Below are 21658 nucleotides of genomic sequence, written 5' to 3' on the forward strand. Positions count from 1 at the left end.
AAAAAAAAAAAAAAAAAATGAAAATTGTTAACTTTGAACATATACAAAGAGATACACATACAGGAGATGTAAGTTTAAAGTTTACATTTGTTTTAATTTGGAAAAAGGCTTTCAGGTAATTCTTTATACTTGCTAAAGACAAAAAAATCCCAAGAAATGTATAAAGATATCTGTGGAATTCCTCCACTCTTAAGAAAAAAACAAAATTGTATATAAAACTTTTTATTTTTCCCAGTTTTTGGCTGGGGCTGGGTTTGAATCCACCACCTCCAGCATATGCGGCCAGCGCCCTACTCCTTTGAGCCACAGGCACCACCAATATATAAAACATTTTTTTAACTATCATCTGTACAGTATACTTGTCTATTATCACAAACTCATACTATGACCCCACCATTTATATGCTAGACGAAATTAAAATCAGTATAATATTTTATTATTCTTTTCTACTTTATTTTATTCTTTTCAATAATAAGAATCCAATTTGGACTCAGGCAATCTGAGTCCCATGTGAGTGATCCATGTACATCCATCTCCATGGGGTTCCTGCTCTTCATCTTTAATTTTAAAATTCCCTATGATGATTTTTCCTATGTAGGACTTATCTCATCATCTAATAACTTTCTTTTTAATATTAAAATAATGATTATCTAGAGTGGCACCTGTGGCTCAAAGGAGTAGGGTGCCGGCCCCATATGCCAGAGGTAGTGGGTTCAAACCCAGCCCCGGACAAAAATTGCAAAAAAAAAAAAAGATTATCTAAAAGACAAAGAGCAATGTAATTCTGGCACTTGACAAATACAAAAAAGTCTCTGACCTATTTCTCCTCCTCTAAGCAGGAGATTTACTTGGTAGTAAATTAAACAAAAAAAGCATTCTAACTTAAGCTATCTCATTTAATTTTTTCTAAACTTACTTACCTTTCTTTGTAATTCCATGTATACCCAACTATCAAAGAACTAATAATTACTCATTATAACTGAAATAGTAGAAAAGCATACAAGACAAAACATGAAAAAGCTAGTATGACCCAAGGGAAAACATCTAATACCAGATTTAACCACACAGAAAACTAGAGTCTAATAATAATAACAATAATAATAGTTACCCTATCTAAGTATATCCAAAAATAATTAGGAAACTGCATTTTAGGAAAATCAGTGAATAAAAATATTACACATTCGTAGAATATGACCATCAGAGAGCCAGCAGGATGGTTGCAAAATGCAATATTTATGCAAAAACTGAATCGCTTCATAGTCAGAGGGCAAAGACACGCTGAGGCCAGCAAGTATATGCTTCTAAAACTTGTTTCATTCATATAATCTTTTTGTTTTTATCAAGCAGTAGGTGAATTCATTAATTTTTCCCAGAAACACAGAAAACAAAAAAGTAGTAAGGAAAGCAAAGAACAAAATTCTAAGTCCAAATAAATGTGATATCAACCCCAACATTTTTGGCATATGTTCATTCATAGAAGAAAACCTCATTCATGTGAAAAGTCTTGGAATATGCTAACATTAATCAGTTAAAAAGGCAAGATTCAATTACAGATCATAATTCTTGCAGTATTTTAACGTTTCTTGGCTTCAAAAATACTGTTTTCCAAAGTCTTCACTGCTGGATAGAGTTCAAAATGCCATTCTATATATAGAACCTAATTATAGAACACGAATATCTATACAAACGACTCCTCAAATCTTTACCAATCAGAAAATGCCCCTCTCTTTTTAGGCAGTTTACTCTTAAGTAGATGACAAATTCCCAGTTATATTACAAGAAAGCATCAAAAAACACACATCTAATGACAGATGAATGGCCTTAAGGAAGGGGTAGAGAGCCAGTAATCCAAAAAAAACAGTTTCAAGATATAACACTACCAATAACTTGCTTGATGAAAGCAAGCCACCATCCTTTGCCTCAGTTTACTTTAACAGGGTTATTCTGAGAAAAAAAGAGAGTATACATCAAAGCGCTTGAAAGAGTGGAGAGTATTATAATAGGTTATTCTGTTAGTAAAATTAAAACTCTGAAATCAACTCCTTGATGTAATCACCGCTTTCAGTAAATGGGTTTGGAAATTGTATTACAAAATATATCATACACAAAAGTGTATGATATATATATATATGTACTTTTGTGAATGATATACACACACTATAAAATACTTGTATAAAATACTATATTATATATACTATAAAATAGTTGTAACTTTAAATTGTATGAACTTTTATATAATATAAAATAATTTTAATGAGCCTGATATGTACCACACATCTTAAGAAAGTGACATGACTAATACCTGGACGCTCCCATATGCCTGTTCTATCATATTTCTTTTCACTCACTCCAGACTATTTTAAATTTTGTGCTAATCACTTCCTTGTCTTTATTTATAATACTGCTACAGTTTCATGTATCCTGAAACTATTCATCCATTTACCTGCCTGTCTTCATCCATCTATTCATCTAATCATCCATCCCTTAATCCCGCTTTTTGACCTTTATAGATATGAAATTTCTATAATATTTTTCTCAGAGTAATTTCTTGATATTATTATCTAATTTTTCACATACCCCCCTAAAATAAAGGCATGTGTTATACCCATTTAAAGCAGGGAAAATACAGTGAAGTTAGAGACTTGTCACATTATGTAAGACGACAATAAACAAATCTTTCTACAATTCTGAAAGTAAAACGAACCAATGACCATCTTGGAGCTTTATAGCACATTTGTATTTTAATATTTTTATACTGCCTTCACAAGGCTAGTATTTTTTCTTTCATATTAAAGAAGAGCTATATTAAAGAATATTGACGATGTAAAAGGCTTAAGCAATATTCAAATATTTTCTTAAAAGGAAAATAAGAACATATTAAATAAATAATATAAAAAGATGTATTTTTCTTTTAGGAGATTAGCTGTTTGGAAATAGAGAGTCAGGTTAGAGAATATTTTAATTAAAGAATATGACTCCTTTAAATAGGTAATTAGTCTGACACTAATCAATTCAAATTTATCATTCACCTGAGCAAGTGGTGGAAGAATCTTCTTGCATATTTGCTGATTTGGTCTCTATATTCCAATATAGTTGTATCCAGAAGTGGTCTTGTTGGAGCATAGAAAGTTCCAAGGCTTGCCTCAAGCTGTGCTGTGGAATTCAAACATAGCAGCACTAAACAAGTGAAACTCTTTCAATTACAACAGAGTACTCATGTTTGCAGTCAGTCAGGTTTTGCAAACTTGGATGAAATGTGAGCTTGTTGCAGGAAAGATGAAATTAAAATATGACAGCTGGTACAAAAACGAACCTGTGTATAAACTTTCACTTGAGGCAAAGCTGACAATGACTCTGAGCAACAAAAAGCTGTCAAAACTGAAGAAATCCATAATGAACCAACCTCTCACCACAAATGGGTAATTAAAACAGTGACTCATCAAAGTAGCACAGTTTGAACTAGTACTTCCAGTAAAATCAACTCACAGTGTGCTCGACATTTACTCTTTAGCTTAAAGGAGAAGATGAACCTTTTGCACTGGGAATTAAAACCAGTATAGTAGAATTTTTTTTTTTAATAATACAAATAAACATAGCCTTACTGGAGAAAGAATATGTCTCTATTACAATTTTAAGAGAACAGTATAAGTTCCTATGATGTCCCGAAATCCTTCCCGAAACAACATTCTTGGTTTTATCCAAGTGTGAAAGCTAATTCCCCTGGAAGTGCAAAGAAGGCTTGAAGAGCAGGTTTTGATAAACTAGAGGGGTAGAGATTGGGGGGAAAGGCACATTTAGCCTATTTCATAATTTTACCAATATGTGCTTATAGGGCTATGTTTCTTCTCAGAAAAATCCGCAAGTTAAGTAATTACCATAATGGTGAGCATATGAGTATGTATGAGAATGCTACAGTTCACAGTAAGGTTCCTCTGATTTTTATGCTACTAGCACTGGGTTGAATAACCAAAACCTCATTTAGCAAAACTCTTTAGTTTTAGGTATATGTGGGTTTGAAAGTATTAAACACCTCATCAGAGTAATTGCTATGGACTTGGCTAAGCTGTTAGTAATTTCTCTTTTTAATCTCAAAGCTAGACACTAAAGTAAGATGAACTTTAGGGGTATTTTCTTTCAAAGCAGCAGTCAATTTAGATTAAAATTGAATACAGCAATGCTATTGTGAAAACAAGCCAGATTCTCTTGCCATTGCTTGTTTTCTTGACAGCATGTTTCGTACATCTGAAATGTTCAAACCTACATGGAATACTCATAACTCTCAGCACAGTTATATAGATTCATTAGATAGCCCAGCTTGATGTTCAAGGCAGAAATGAAGATCTCAAAGATAACTACAACACGGCTACAAATAAAAGGACTCACTGGGTTCCACTAATAAAAGGAAAACAAATTACCATGTCAAATTTGTTAGATTTAGATAGAATAAATCTCAACAGAGAAGAATTCTGAATGTTTTTTAGAAATGAGTTTTGCAGTTACTTGGGAGAAAATGCATATACCTACTTAAAATGTACATATTCTGATAACCTAGCATCATGCAAGCATTTTATTTTAATAGCCTAGTCATAGAAGCTTTTTTTTTTTCATACAAGCTTTTTATTTCTTTATCTCCCCAACTGTTTTCTTGACAATATTTTTTATTAAGGTAAGAATCTGATAATGCCCATTTGTATATTCTCTAATTATCTTTCATATAAAACAACAATCTAACAACATAAATTCACTAAGGTACTAGCAATTTCTCAGTGTCCTAAATGAAGAGTTAATATTTTATCTCCTCTACTATTTCTTCTTCAACAGTTAATTTAGGATTTTTTTTTGTATAGAGTGTGTATATCATAATGAGCTTTCTTTAAGGATTCCATTTAAAAAATTTTTTATGTGTCCCATCTTGACAGTGTAACAACACCAAGAAATAATTACTTAACTCTGCAGGCAGCAATATTTTAGTAATACCTTATACCCTAAAATCTTGGGATTATACTTTTCTTTTTTCTCAGTGAATAGTCACTGAGATCTATTGTGGTCTAAGCACCAGGGCAAGCATTTTTCTTATTTCAGAAATACTGGAATTTCCACAGATGAGTTTGGACTACCTCCAAAAGAACATTCAGTTAATATTAAATAAATATTATTGGCCTACTATTACTTGGGTCAAGACCCATGATACAGACTTGCTGGAAAAAGAATGTTCTTACTGATTATTCTTTTTAGAACTACTAAAAATTAGGTTACTTACAGAATTCTATCAAAAAACATGTTTATTTTGGAAATGTAATAAATTGGAATAAAAAAATCTGTAAAAATGTAAAGAAAATAGTGAGAAAACAAAAGTTCCCCAGTAAGTTGTTTTGACATACTTCCTGTTTTCTTTACCTTGTAAATTATATCAAGACAGTTTCTCACTGGCCACAATTTCCTACCATTAATGTCATTGCTTACTATAAATATATGAAATAAAGTTGCACCTGTTAGAATGTTCAGGTACATTTTACATTAAATAAATAAACAAGAAAAAATTAGATAATTTTCAAATATAAAGATTTATTTCATTATTATATATGACACAGCCCCTGCCCTTTTTTAAAAGTGCTTTACTTCTCTTTTGACAATAAACATCAGAGATTCCTAGGGGCAAAATTACTTACTGAGCAAAGGCAGGAAAATTCAAGCAGGCAAAAGGGAAAGGACATCAGAAGTGAGAAGAATGAAAACAAGGAGGAGCAGCCTGGGCTACAATTTTGACACATACAAAGAGTGAGTGTTGGGACTACTGCCTTTATAGAGGACTTGGGTGTAAGGAAAAAAATACTGATGTCTAATATGAGGAAGGGATAAAAATCTTTGTTTGGGACCCTTTGTCTACCAGACTCCAGAATATACATGAAATTCTTTATCAAAGTTTGAAATCTGAGCATATTCCATTCATTAGCTTGAATTTTATAATGATTGCATTGTGAATTCTGACATAAGCATATACAGAAAAGTTGTTCTTTATGTTGACAAATACTACAGTTAAGTAATACATGGGAACAATTATTTGATATCCAATCCTTTCAGTTTTAATACAGCATTAACATTTTTGTCTTTTAATCTCTTATAACTTAAAAATATCACTGATTCAATAACATGTATTTCATGTACATACAAAACACATTTATGAAATATATTTCAAGTCTGACCTTCTCTCTCCAGAGTGAGCCTTTGTCTAAGAAGATGGTTTACAATGGCACTCATGCTGATAAAGCACTGGTGGCCCAAAGTGTCCCAGTTCATGCTGCTCAGGATGTTAATTGCCTCATAGATCTCATCACACTGAATGTGCTGGAAGATGATGTCTACCAGGCCCAGCTGTCCTTGAGTGAGGATACCTGTCATAAAACACATATGACTGAGTAAATCTTTTAAGATAAAAAGTAGAATAACAGAGAGTTAACTTTTCCATAAAGGAAAACAACAGTAATCATTTCTTGCATAAGTACTAGAAATGTGGAACTGATCCCCTTCTCAACTAACATATGCTATATCTTGGTGTAACAAAAACACATTTGTTCATCCTTTTATAATGAAAGAAAATTCACTTTTAATCTTACAGATTCAAGAGCATAAAACAAAGGTGGGGGAAGGCATTCTGTTCTCCTTTTACTGTCTTTTAAATATGGCTAACCTCATTTGAAACAACTTCTGTGTATTAAGTAACGATAAAAACTAGGGCAGGGTTTTGTGTGTTATGTGTGGTTTGGGTTTTGTTTTGGTTTTTAATCCTTTAAAAATGGCTGGCTATAAAATCTTTTCTTCAGCCAAAGTTTACTGATTTGGGCAAGTCTACAAAAATTTCTCAGTACAAATCACCACAAGAGAGAAAATATATGTGAATTTACTTTGTATAATATAAAGTATTATAAAATATTGCTATAATTCTTCTATGTGTGCTATCATAATCATCAACATCATCACCATTCAAATAGAATTTTAAGAAAATATTAATTCATGAGAAAGAGGCAAAAATTCTTTATACTAACTTCAAGTCACATCAAACTAAACACTTCTGCTACATTGAACAGGACTCAACATGATAGAGAATCCAGGGAATTGCCCTGACTATACTAAGCAGTAAAACTTTACTATTCCTTTTGTGTTGGTAGAATCAAAGAATGTGACTGTCCAAAAGCCTTCCCAACCTACAGTCAAGCCCTGGAAGTCCTCATAAATCAGGGTGGTTCCTTGACAGTAGATATTAATGCATAGACACTTTGCGGGAAACCAAAAATATCTGACTCTATCTATACCCTAAGCAACACTTCTATCAGTAGCTAGAGAAAAAACTGATCTGTTGAGAAGAAAAGCTAACATACAATCATAAACAAACAGTTCAAAGGTGATAAAGATAAAATCTTAAAAAGCAACCATAGGAAAAAAAGACATAGGATAAAAATGATTGCAGATTTTGCATCTGATATTAGGTAAGGCAGAAAGTAAAGCAAGACGTTTTTAAGTGTGCTGACAGATAAAAATAAGTTAAGATAGAATTCTAAACCCTTATAATATGGGGCCCAAATTTCATGAAGAAACATACCAATCCTTAAAGTCATCTAATAACAGAGCTTATAAATAATAAAGCAGAAACGGACATAACAAGAAGGAGAAAAAATTAAGTCTACTATTTTAGCCAGGAGATTTCAACACTTTTGTCTTACCAATCAAGACAGCATATAAGCAGAAAATCAGTAAAAAATAAGAAATACTTGAAAAACACTATCAATAAATTTGACCTAATTGGCATTTATAAAACCCTTCACCCAAGAACAGCAGAATACACATTATTTTTAAATGTGCATATACAGTAGTCAAAGTGGAGCATATTGTAGGTAATAAAAATAATCCTCAATACATTTAAAAGGTTTGAAATTAGCTTGGTGCCTGTAGCTCAGCGGCTAGGGCGCCAACCACATACTCTGGAGCTGGTGGGTTCGAATCCAGCCTGGGCCTGCCAAACAATGACAACTACAAACAAAAAATGAAAGAAAGAAATAGCTGGACATTGTGGCGGGTGCCTATAGTCCCAGCTACTTGGGAGACTAAGGCAAGACAATCACTTAAGTCCAAGAGTTGAGAATCACTTAAGCCCAAGAGTTGGAGGCTGCTGTGAGCTGTAACGCCACAGCACTCTACCCAAGGCGACAGCTTGAGACTCTGTCTCCCAAAAAAAGAAAAAAAAAAGTTTAAAATTGTACCGAGGAGGGTTTCTGACTACAATAAAATTAATTAGATATCAATAACACAACGGTTATCTGGAAAATCCCAAAATATTTAGAAGTTAAGCAACATCCTTCTAAATAGTCTATATATCAAAGAAAAAAAAAAATCACAAAATATATGATCAGAAAATGCTTTGAATTGGCTTGGCACCTGTAACTCAAGCGGCTAAGGCACCAGGCACATACACCAAGGTTGGCGGGTTCAAATACAGCATAGGCCTGCCAAATAAGACAACTACCTCCAAAAAATAGCTGGTGTTGTGGTGGGTGTCTGTAGTCCCAGCTACTTGGGAGGCTGAGGCAAGAGACTCGCTTGAGCCCAGGAGTTGGAGGTTGCTGTGAGTTGTGATGCCACAGCACGCTACCCAGGGCAACAGCTTGAGGCTGTCTCAAAAAGAAAAGAAAAGAAAATGCTTTGAATTAAATTAAAATAATATAACATCAAAATTTGTAAGATATAGCTATAACAGTGCTTGGAAGAAAACCTTTAAATGTTTTAATTAGAAAAGAAGAAAAATCTAAAATCAACAAGCCAATTGTCCATATTTTTCTAGGGGAAAAACAACAAATTAGATCCAAAGTAAATACAAGGAAAGAAATATCATATTAAAGATAATAAATAGAGGGCGGCATCTGTGGCTCAAAAGGGTGGGGCGCTGGCCCCATATGCCAGAGGTGGCAGGTTCAAACCCAGCCCCGGCCAAAAAAAAAAAAAAAAAAAAAAAAAGATAATAAATAGAAAATTAACAACAAAAACAAACAAAAAAAATCAATAAATTCAAAAGCTGTTTCTTTTAAAGGTCAGTAAAATTGACAAACCTCTGGGTGGCACCTGTGGCTCAAGGAGTAGGGCGCCAGCCCCATATACCAGAGGTGGTGGGTTCAGACCTGGCCCTGGCCAAAAAACTGCAAAAAAAAAAAAATTGACAAACCTCTGCCCAAACTGGGAAACAAAGAAAAATGTCACAATTACTAATATTAAGAATAAACACTACAGAACTATGGACAATTAAAAATTAGTGAATAATATGAGTATTTTTTTTTTTAATGTTTTCGAGACAGAGTCTCACTCTGTTACCCTTGGTAGAGTGCCACGGCGTCATAGTTCACAGCAACATCCAACTCTTGGGCTCAAGCGATTCTCTTGCCTCCCAAGTAGCTGGGACTACAGGCACCTGTCACAATGCCAGGCTATTTTTAGACGTAGGGTCTTGCTGTTGCTCAGGCTGGTCTGGAACACATTAGCTCAGGCAATCCACCCACCTCAGCCTCCCAGAATGCTATGATTACAGGCGAGAGCCACTGTGCCCAGCTGAGTAACTTTTTACAAATAAGTATAACGTAAATGAAATGGATTCCTCGACAGACTCAAACCATCAAAGCTTACTCAGGAAGGAACAGATAGCATGAGTGGCACTGTATTATTTAAATTTGAGTTTATTGTTAAAAAAATCTTTATACATACACACACACACATACACCCTTCATGTCCAGATGCCTTCACTGGTTTATTATGTTAAATATTAAAAGAAGAAATAGCCAGGCACAGTTCCAGACCAGCCTGAGCAAGAGCAAGACCCCATCTCTAAAAATTGCAGGGAGTTGTGGTGGGTGCCTATAGTCACAGCTAGTTGGAAGGCTGAGAGGTAAGAGAATCACTTGAGCCCAACAGTTTGAGTCTGCTGTAAGATATGATGCCACAGCGCTCAACCCCAGGGCAAATGAGTGAGACTCTGTCTCAAAAAATAAAAAGAAGATATAATAAAGCTAGGTGTGATTGTGTATGCCTGTAGTCCAAGCCAGTAAGAAGATTAAAGTGGGAGGATTTTGGTTGAGCCTAGGAGTTTTAGTCCAGCCTGGACAAAATACCAAGACTGTCTCAAAAAATAAAAACATAATTAAAAAAAATAAGAAATAATATAAACTCTACACAATTCACAATATTAATATTGGAAGAACACTTCCCAACTCATTTCTTGAGTTTAGCATTACAGACACCAAAACTAACAAATACAAGAAAAGACAAATCCACAAATCAATATTCTCCATAAACAAATATAAAAATCCTTAACAAAATATTAGCAAATCCAGCAATATATTAAAAAGGTAATATACCATGAACAAGTGGGATTTACCCCACAAGTGTAAACATCTGAAAGCCAATCAATATAGTTCACCTTATGATGAGAAAAAAGGGAAAAAATAAAATCATTTGTATTAATTCAGAAAAAGCACTTGAAAAAATTCAACATTCACACAATATATCTAGAAGACTAGAAATGGGAGGAGACTTCCCCAACCTAGTAACATTATACTTACACTGAAAGATTGAGTGCTTTCTACCTAAAAGTAGAAATAAAGCAAGGATGTCCTCTCTTACCATTTGTATTTAGTATGATCTGGATGTCTTAGCTAGATAACAAGGGAAGAAAATGAAACAAAGGCACACAGGTTGAATAAGGAGAGGTAAAACTGTTTTTAATCCAGTTCTCATTATCATCTATGTAGAAAAGTGAAAGGAATCTGAAAAAAGTTACAACTAAAAATGAGTTTAACAGGGCTGCAAGGTACATGGTCAATATCCCAATGAACAATTAAAAAGTATATATAAACATACTATTTACAATACAAAACCATGAAATATTAGGGATAAATTTAACAAAATATGTACAAGATCTTTGCATTTAAAACTATAAAATAGTCTAGGCATATTGGCCCCCACCTGTAATCCTACCACTCTGTGAAGCCAAGTTGGGTGGATTGCTTGAGGTCACCCTAAGAGCAAGACCTGTTTCTATTTAAAAAACAAAGAACAAAAAAAAACCTAGCCAGGAATGGTGGTGGGCAGCTGTAGTCCTAGCTACTTGAGAGGCTGAGGCTAGAGGATCGCCTGACCCCAAGAGTTTGAGGTTGCTGTGAGCTATGACACCAGGGCATTCTACTCAGGGTGACAGAGTGAGACTCTGTCTCAAAAAACCCCAAAAAACCTATAAAACACTGCAGAAAGAACTCAAAGAAAATCTAAACAAATTAAGAGAAATCCTATGTTCATAGATCATAGATCTCTGCCATTCCTTCCCAAATCATCTATAGATTCAACATAATCTCAAGCAAGATCTTATTTGTGTTTTTGTAGAAACTGACAAGACAGTTTTAAAATTTATATAAAAATGAAAAGAACACAGAATATGAAAAATATCAAAAATATAATGAAAAAGAGGAATAAATTTGGAGGACTAACAGTACCTGATTTCAAGACTATAAAGCCATGGTCATTAAGATGCTATGGTACTTGCTGAAGTATAGACATATAGTTTCATTGAAGAGAATCCAGTCTATTCATAGGCACGCACACACACACATATGCTCAAGGTCATTCAACAAAGAAAGACACTCTTTCCAACAATTTGTGCCAGAAAAACTGGATATTCATATTAAAAAATTAATCTCAACTCTTACCTCATACTCATACTATACACAGTTAACTTGAAATAGACCACAAACCCAACTGTTAGAGCTAAAATCATAAAACTTCTAGAAGAAAACATAGAAAAAAATTTTTGTGACCCTGGGTTAGATAGAAAATAAAAAGCATTAAGTCATAAAATAAAGAAATTTATGAATTGAGGTGCGTGGATTGCCTGAGCTCAGGAATTTGAGACAACCCTGAGCAGGAGAGCGAGACCCCATTTCTAAAAATAGCCAGGCGTTGTGGCAGGCACCTGCAGTTCCAGCTACTCGGGAGGGTGGCCATATACTGAGGGTGGTGGGTTCAAACCCAGCCCCGGCCAAACTGCAAAAAAAAAATAGCTGGGCATTGTAGAGGGTGCAGCTACTATAGTCCCAGCTACTCAAGAGGCTGAGGCAAGAGAATTGCCCAGGAGTTGGAGGTTGCTGTGAGCTGTGACGCCATGGCACTCTACCAAGGGTTAAGTGAAACCCTGTCTCAAAAAAAATAATAATAACATTAATGTCAAGAGTTATTGATAATGTAGAGCAACATCGACTCCCATAAATTATTGATGGATATGCTAAATGGTATAATCACTTTAGAAACAGTTTCTTCTAAAATTAACCATACACTTAGCTTATGGCCTAGCTACTCTTTACTTCCAGGTTTCTCCCAAAAGAAATAAAAATATGTATTTATACAAAATTTGTACATAGAAGTACATAGCATTTTTAGTCATAGTAGCTTAAATCTGGAAAGAGCCCATTGGCATGAGAAAAGATTTATAAAATGTGGTATTTTCTATATAACAGAATATTACTCAATAATATGAAGAAAAACATAAATAAAAATTATAGATATATACATATAGAATATTCCCACCAAATAATGCTGAGTGAAAATACCAAGACACAAAAAAGTACCTACTCTATGATTCTATTTCTTTCTTTTTTTTTGGAGTCAGAGTCTCAAGCTGTCACCTTAGAGTACCATAATGTCACAGCTCACAGCAACCTCAAACTCATGGGCTTAAATGATTCTCTTGCCTCAGCCTCCCAAGTAGCTGGGAATATGATCCCATTTCTATGAAATTCTATAATAGAAAAAACAAATCTAATCAATAATGACAGAAAATAGATCAATGCTCATCAGCTTTGAGAGGGGTGGGAATTAATTGCAAAGGGTCTGAGAATTTTGGGGGATGATAGAAATGTTCTATACCTTGGTTGTGGTGGTAATCATAAAGGGATACACATTTGTCAAAACTCATTGAACTGCCGGACTCAGTGGCTCACTCCTGTAATCCTAGCCCTCTGAGAGGCCAAGGCAGGTAGACTGCTTGAGCTCACAGGTTCGAGACCAGCCTGAGCAAAAATGAGACCCCATCTCTAATAAATATAGAAAATCTGAGGCAAGAGGATCGTTTGAGCCCAAGAGTTTGAGGTTGATGCCATGGTACTCTATCCAGGGTGACAGCTTGAGACCCTATCTCAAAAAAAAAAAAACAACTCATCGAACTGTACACTTAAAATTGATATATTTCATTTATAAATTGTAAGTAGAATGCTATTTGAAATAAAAATTCATTTCAAATGATATGAAATCTAAATTTAAGATGACTAGAGATCTAACGAAGTATCTGACATTTCTTTCCAGCAATAAATAACCAATTACCACTTGGGTAAAGTATAATAATGAAATAATAATTAAAAATAACTCTTCAAAAAAAACTCTCTTTTGAATCCATTTCTTACAGAATTTGAGAGAATATTCATATTACTTGTTTTTTTAGAAAGTGACATTTACACACACGTATCTGTGCTTTTCAAAATTCTATGAGAGAAGATGTTAGCTTCAATTATCTCTAATATTATCGTCTGAACATTTAACCTTCTCCCAACCTATCTGCTCTATGAGAGCACTGTGGGGACATCCAGGCAGACGAAATATTATTAGTACCATCACGGAAGGAATGAGCTTACAAGCACATGCCAGGCCTGGGAAGCTATATGAGTATAGCACAGCTGGGGAGATGATGCCCAAGTGAAAAACAGAATTTATTAACCTCTGGAGTCTTTCAAGCTGGATAATCTATGGCCAAATCTGCACAGTTTGAAAGATCATTCGGATGGCACTCAGGATTAACTGAGGAGTAGGATGGGAAGTTTGGAAGATAGAAGAGTACAGATGATCTCGATTAGGGCAATGACAGTGAAACTGAACTGAATGAGATGTTTTAACAGTATTTATAAGGCAATGTTGATGGGATTTGCTCACTGATTAGATATGGCCTTGGCATGAAGGAGGGAAGATTTTAGAATATCTTTTGACTTGTATGTTCCATCTGAATTACTGTATCATCAACCAAAATAAAGAATACTAGAGGTGGGCGTGGTGGCTTATACCAGTAATATTAGCATTTGGGGAGACCAAGGCAGGTAGACCAGTTGAGGTCAGGAGTTTGAGACCAGCCTGAGCAAGAGTCAGATCCTATCTCTACTAAAAATAGAAAAACTAGCTGATTGTCATGGCAGGTGCCCGTAGTCCCAGCTACTTGGTAGGCTGAGGCATGAGGAACTCTTGAGCTCAAAAGTTTGAGGTTGCTGTGAGCTGTGATGCCATGCCACTCTACTCAAGGTGACAGAGTCTGTCTCCCAAAAAAAGGAGGAAAAAAAAAAAGAATACCAGGAAAAAGTAGGTTTGAGGACAGAGATGATGACTTCCTTGTATGTACATAATGAGTTTGAGGCACCTATGTACATCAAGAGAAAGCATCCAGCAAGCCAAGTAAATATGCAGATGTGGAGTCAAGAGTGGTCTGTGCTAGAGTCAGAGATGAGATAATAAATTAAATAGATAACAAATTATACTTTCAACCTATATAAAATGAGAGAAGAGCTAAAAATAGAACCCCGGAGAGCCCCCCAACATTTTCATGAGTAGGCAGAAGAGTATAAAAAAATGACAGAAAGTTGCATTTAAGGTCACAGAAGGTAAGAACAAGGAGAGTTCTGTGTCAGTTGATGTCAGCAATCACCAAAAGCTGAAAAGTTATCAAGCAACATAAGAGAAATATATTTATCAATTAGGACAGCAGTTCTTAAACTGTATTAAAGGGCCAGGGCATTAGGAAGGTTGAGAACCACTGAATTAGGAAGTCACTGGTGTCTTTCCCAAGAGAACACTGAAGACACAGAACACAGTGCTCTGAGGAGTAAGAAGTGAAGCAGCAGAGAAAACCAGTGTTCACTATTATTTCAATGAGTTTGGCTATAAAAGGAAGGTAAGCATTCGATTACTAACAATGGAGAAACAATTTTAAGGAAGAATTTTGCTTTTATGGTGTGTCAAAACCATATCTGCTGACATAGCAAGATCAAGTGAGTATGGAGGGTGAAAAAGTAAAAGTGTCAAAAGGAATGTTGTAGGACCATAGTGGAAGTATGGTGGAACTAGTCTTGGACAAGAAATGGGGGTCCATTTTTTACTGACTTGAGAAGGAAAGACTTGTATGTATATCAAGTGGTTGGGTAGGTAGGTTGAGTTAAAGAGTAGATAAACTTAATGAAGTACCAATTAAAAAGGTGAGATCCTCTGTTGAGAGGGCAGGAAGCTGATTATGTGAGTTTAAAGAGAGCAGGGAAACTTGGAAAAGGTATTAGATGAGAATGGAAAAGCTTTAGTATCTCAGTAGTATAATTAGGACCTCTTTTTAAAGTTAATTTCAGTCTATGTATGTGGAAATATGTGATAATGACTGTCACATAAAGAAATTCTGAATACATATTGCTTTATATAAAACAATATTTCTTGGCTTCCACATGGGAGGATGACACTTCTAGTTGCCTCTTGAAGAAGACATGATCTTTGATTTCTGCTAATAACTGTGGTTATAGCCTTTTAATGTCCAACACATTTCTGCAATCATTACAGGGATTGAGAATGGAAGCTGCAGTCTTGAAACAGTTTTCCTTCAACATTACACTAACTGACCTAATCTAAGAGTGAAACTCCAAAAATCTTAGCATATTGGCATTAGCTACACTACGTTTACATATGACAGCTTTCTATTTTAAACTACGATTTATGATCTATCTTTACAATTTTAGATTGTAAGCTACACCTTTCATGTCAAATTTTCCAAAGGCTTGCATAACAAGCATCTGAAAAAAAAATCTCATAAATGCTCCCTAGCAGAGAAACTGCACATGCAACTACCTGTTTATATATGCAGTAACTTGAATTATACATGAAAATTCCACATGGATGCCCAGAATCAGCACTGTGTTAATTCAAGAAGTATATTAATTTTTTTGGATGTATTTAGTACCAGATCATAAGAAAAATCTGTTCTTTAAACTGAGTTTTCTTTAAAAAAAAAAATCTGCTAGTTGGAATCTTCTGTTTCAAGGAATCTACTCTTCCCAGGAAAAATAATTTGTAATAAATATTAAGCTCATAATACATTAAAAATGAGAAACAAAACTTTTAAAAATCCTTGGAAATTCCATATTTAGATCTTTTAAAGAGCCTATAAGACTATACAATTTCTCTATCCTATAAAACTTAAAAGTCATATTGAAGACAAAATTTAAATGATAAATGTCAGTTGAAAAGTTATCACCTTTTCATTTCAATGCTTACTTCTATAGGATAATTCTCTTCCAAGAGACCTTCTTGGTAAAAAGAGGTGACAGCCAACTCATTGCCTAATTGATTTAGGAACAGTGCCCAGGGAGACAGTCCAATTAAGTTTACAAGCTGGCAATTAGCAGGAAGCCCTCTAAATCCCTACAATGAGAGCCTGTTTACTTTAGTAAGAAGGCAAATGTGCTAGAGATAGGAAGAGAAAGCTGTGCTTTTTGCAAAGCTGTTTTTCGTAGGCCCACAAGGGAGGGCTGAAGAAAAGCTAGGTGTATGTGGGCAGACAGCCTTCTGTTTGACAGGTAACTGAGTAATTTACAGGGTGAAAAGGAGAGAGAGAGCAAGACCACGGAAGAAAGCGGGAGAGAGAATATGTGTGCATGTCTGTGTGTTTTAACAGACATGCAAAACATCAAACATCCACTTTAATTAGTGTTGTGTATGGAGACATACAACTGTTAAACATGTAGTTGGGCAAAGTATAACTGTATTATCTCATAATAAATAGATTCCAAACATTTTTTCTTGGACAATATTAACATTATGAATAGATTTAACTGCATTTTATTATGTGGAAAGAACATAGACCTCACATTATATGCCTTATATCTTTTAGGTTATTCAAGTCATTTTCACTAGATTTATTTAATATGTTCAATTTCAGAGACAAGTATATCCATTAAAAAAAAAAAAAAGTAAATTGAAAGCTATTTAACAAATACTACATCTTTAAAAATTTAACTTTGTACCACAGACCCAACTCCTGTAAGGGGTTTTAAGATGTATTTACATTTCTCTGTTCTCATGTGGACATAATATACATTAATTAAAATTTATTTTTCTAGACCTAAGTTTCTTGAAAGAATGTTAAATTATAGAAAACTACTGAAAGTATATCATAGATCTCAGGGCATAACTGATAATGTAAAACTACAAAAGGTAAATGAATCATCATAATAAAATTTCATTTTAAGGTCCCTTGGTTGAAATGGGCTACAGGAACATATGATTTTGCTATAGTGATAAATCCTTCTAAATACTTTTATCCAAAAGGAAAACAAAAATCAAAAGTTAAGAGAATATCTTCAGCAATTTCTAACTAAACATCTGCTTTTTTAAATTTTAAGACAATTGCTTCACAAAATTCCAATCTGGAAAGCGACAGACACCAATAATCTAATTTTATAGAAAAACTATTACATTCATACAACACAGAATTTTTCAATGGACCTAAGAAGTACTTTTAAAATAGTCACCTTTTTTTAATTTTAGAGAATATCAAATGTGAAAATTAAGGCTTTTTAATCATCCTGATTGACAATTAGTAGTACAATTTCCAAATTCTTAAGTATCAAATATTGCTTTTACAAAAAATCATACACAAAACATTTTTAAGGAAACTATATGAAATGTTTGAAACATATTCACAGGAAAACAAATAGAAAAAAATCTATATTCCAAGAATACTTTTATTGCCATAATTATGACACCATCATAAGTACTTTAATTTACTTACTCATCAACCCCCATCAACTTACCAAGTTTAAACAAAAGTACACCCAAAGGTCCTTTGTCAAACCTGAGGAAGAGGAGATCACAGATGTCACCACTTTCAGGCTTCTGTGAAATAGCCTGAGGAGCTATCCACTGCATTTGAACAAGACTGCTGGGAACATCAAAGAATTTATTGAACTGCAAAGTCTCCCTGGGTAAGCGGTCTTCAGCCAAGAGCTGGATGTTAATAGGGGATAGAGCCATATCAAAAATTTGCAGCTCCCCTTGGTTGCTGCCAACTAGCAGAATGGCACCACTTGGGTGGCAGCTTATTAATGAAGGCAAAAGTTCAGCCTGAGCTAAGACAGTCACTCTACGTTGAGTTTCATAAAGTATTACTGAAGAATCTTCACAGCCCAGAATTAGTTTGTCTTCAGTAACATTCCTGCAGCAGCTGATGACCTTCGATTTTAGTGGTATTCTGGTGACTGACACACACTGGATTTTGTTCCGAACACATTCATAGATGCAGCTGTCAGCCATGGGCTCTTTGTCTGCACTGATGGAGCGCTCCACTGTGAACACCTGATAAGGCTGTTTCATGCCAAAGCAAACATCCAAAGGGTCCCATTCTGTACGGACAGAACTTAGAACCTGTAAGAAATATATCAAGTACATTCAGATAGGTCTTGATTTTTCTTTAGCTGTCACAAATAGGCAAGCATATCAATTTAGAAACCTATTAAACATCATCAAGCAGGGACAGCGCCTATGGCTCAAAGGAGTAGGGCGCTGGCCCCATATATGGGAGGTGGCAGGTTCAAACCCGGCCCCTGCCAAAAAAAAAAAAAAAAACATCAAGTAGTACTTTAAACATCAGCAACATATAACATATAAGTATATAATAGCACATACAGCAATCTAGCTCATGTGGAGCACATATACACACATATATAGCACAGCCAAAGGGATTAAGCTGTAAGATTTAAACTTTAACATTTTATTTTTGTTTTGGAAAGACTATAAACCACTTAAATGTACAAACTAATATGACCAGATTTTAGTAAAATAACATGGTTACCAGAACATTTAAAAAGCTACGAATTAGAAAGAATGGACAACTTGGACTTTGCCTAACAAATACAAACAATGTAACCTAATTATATGCACCCATATGTTAATCTGAAATTTTTAAAAAAGAAAAAGAATGAAAAAAAGACTTTAAACATTCTCTTTCTGTACAAAATCCTTGCTGATTCTAAAATTGTTGGTAAATTACTAATCAGAAATATATCTCTAATTAGTAGGTCTAAACAAGAAAAAAAAAAGTTTAGAACTCTGTTAACAGTCTTATAGAAACATTTTACTATTGGAAAGGATATGAAGGATTACTAAGTAGACAAATGTCCAACAGAAATAATATCATGTACTGATTTTTAAATAAAAATTTAAAAATCAAGACCTAGTAAATGTTGTTGAACCTTGAATAACTGGGGTTTGAACTGCATAGGGTTTGAACTTACAGTGAATTTTTTTCAAATAAACATGGATTGAAAATACAGTATTCCCAGGATGCTAAACCTGTGTATACAGAGGGCTAGCTTTTTGCTGTTCTGTTCTACAGGGCCGAATATGTGTAGATTTTGGTACATCAGTGGATGGTGGGGCAGGAGTGTCCTGGAACCAATCTCCTTAATGTACTGTTGGATGACTGTAATATGATTTGACTGGGATATGGTTTGTCAGTACTGGTGAAGTAAAATTTTAAAACTATCTTTGGTATAGAAAGGAAAGGTTACTACCTATAAGAAACACCAAAGCATAGCAATGAAACAAAACAATAGGCCATTCCTTCCCTTTATTTGTGTGTAACTGATAAGAGGCCAAGGACCAGAAGAGTGGTATTAAGGAGGATATTTTCTTTTCTTTTCTTTTTTTTTTTGTTTGGAGACAGAGCCTCAAGCTATCACCCTGGGTAGAGTGCCATGGGAGCTCACAGCAACCTCCAGCTCCTGGGCTTAAGGGATTCTCTTGCCTCGGCCTCCCAAGTAGCTAGGACTATAGGCGCCTGCCACAATGCCTGGCTATTTTTTTGGTTGTACTCATCATTGTTGTTTGGGGGGCCCAGGCTGGATTCGAACCTGCCAGCTCCAGTGTATGTGGCTGGTGCCTTAGCCACTTGAGCTACAGGCACTGAGCCAAAGAGCATATTTTCTAACACTCTGTCAAAAAACCTCAAAGACCTAGAAACATTAAATAACACATATCTACAAATGTCATAAACTTTTATAGAACTATGCCCACGCAAAAATGGTGCACGTAAAATCTGATGAAATCCAACTATGGTCTGTACCTGAGTTAATAGTATCATATCAGGGTTATTTTCTTGTATTTGACAATGTATTGCAGTAACATATTATCGTTGGGAGAAACTGGAGGGAAATTACACAAAGAGCTTTCACTGTACTATGTTATCAATTTCTCATGAGTCAAACTATTTTAAAATTAAAAGGTGGGGTTTTTTGTTTTTTTTTGACAGAGTCTCACTCTGTCACCTTGGGTAGAGTGCCATACCATCATAGCTCACAGCAACTTCAAACTCTTAGGCTCAAGCAATCCTCTTGTCTCAGCCTCCTGAGTAGCTGGGACTACAGGTATCTGCCACGATGCCTGGCTAGTTTTTAATAGAGATGGGGTATTGCTCTTGGTCAGGCTGGTCTTGAACTCCTGAGCTTAGGCAATCCACCCACCTCACCTCTCAAAGTGCTAGGATTATAGACATGAGCCACCAGGCCTGGCCAAAAGTTGGGTTTTGTTGTTGTTGTTTTTAAAGAAAAGCACATACAGGTATGTTACAGAGTGCGGAATAGGGGTGGAAAAGTTGATGAGTCTTAAAAAATATATATCCATGCTATACATCAAGACCAAAATAATCTTGCTAAATTAAATGCTTTTGCTTTCACCCCCTGTTGAAAACCTTCAATGGCTACTCACAGATTGATGAGTTAAATTTTTATTCCTGTGCCTGGAATACAAAATTCTGTGGCACTTACATCCAACTCCCTCCGTCTTTCACACTTTTTTTTCTGCTCTCATTTTCTCTTTTCTCCAATAAATATTTGAGTATAAGCTACATGCCAGGCACTGGTCTGGGGTACTGGAGACACAACAGTAAGTAAATCCTCTTCCTCAGGGTCATATACATATAGGGGAGAAAAAGTGGTATCTTTTCCTTACCCACTATAAAGTTCATAGCTGATATCCCTAAAGCAAAAGACAGATTAATAAGAGGAAAGTATAAAAAATTTATTTAAGCAAAGTCTTACATGACCAAAGGCTTCCAAAGACCCAGGGAAAAACTCTTTTACGTTTAGGTTTGATGAAGAATGGACAGTCCTGTACAAGTATGACTGGACAAAATGCACATATGACCTAATGATACTATGGGGAACTTAGCAAGGCCTATTTGTTTAGATTTTTCTATAAATCCCTATGTCTTCCTTCCTTTCCTCCAGGTATAGGGCAGGACACATGTCACATGAGGGTCTTATGACCTACTTTCAGAGATGGCATGTCAGAGAATTCTTTTCATACTTTAGGGGAAAAAATCAGGGGAATATCAGAGAAAGAGAAAGAGAAGGTCAGAGAGCTCTTTCTGCCGTTTTGGTTTTATTAATTTCCTTCATCCTAAAACACTCAGTATGCCAAGATGCCATATTTTGGGGTGCATTTCCTGCACCCCATCAGACCATAATAGCAAAAGACAATAATTAACAAGTGAACATATATG

General features: G+C 35.0%; 1 protein-coding gene across 1 annotated transcript in view; it reads right to left on the reverse strand.

The window, feature by feature from the left end:
- The window catches only part of WDPCP (WD repeat containing planar cell polarity effector), a 375892-nt gene that overhangs the window by 198222 nt on the left and 156012 nt on the right, over positions 1-21658 (reverse strand). The window contains exons 10-12 of the mRNA XM_023512057.1: positions 17913-18522; positions 6204-6392; positions 3030-3153 (exon numbers count right to left, since the gene is read on the reverse strand). Of these exons, the coding sequence (XP_023367825.1) occupies positions 3030-3153; positions 6204-6392; positions 17913-18522 (923 nt within the window). The remainder of the gene's footprint in view (positions 1-3029; positions 3154-6203; positions 6393-17912; positions 18523-21658) is intronic.

Source organism: Otolemur garnettii, unplaced genomic scaffold, assembly GCF_000181295.1.
Source record: "Otolemur garnettii isolate 467f Iridium unplaced genomic scaffold, OtoGar3 scaffold00024, whole genome shotgun sequence".
Classification (NCBI taxonomy): domain Eukaryota; kingdom Metazoa; phylum Chordata; class Mammalia; order Primates; family Galagidae; genus Otolemur; species Otolemur garnettii.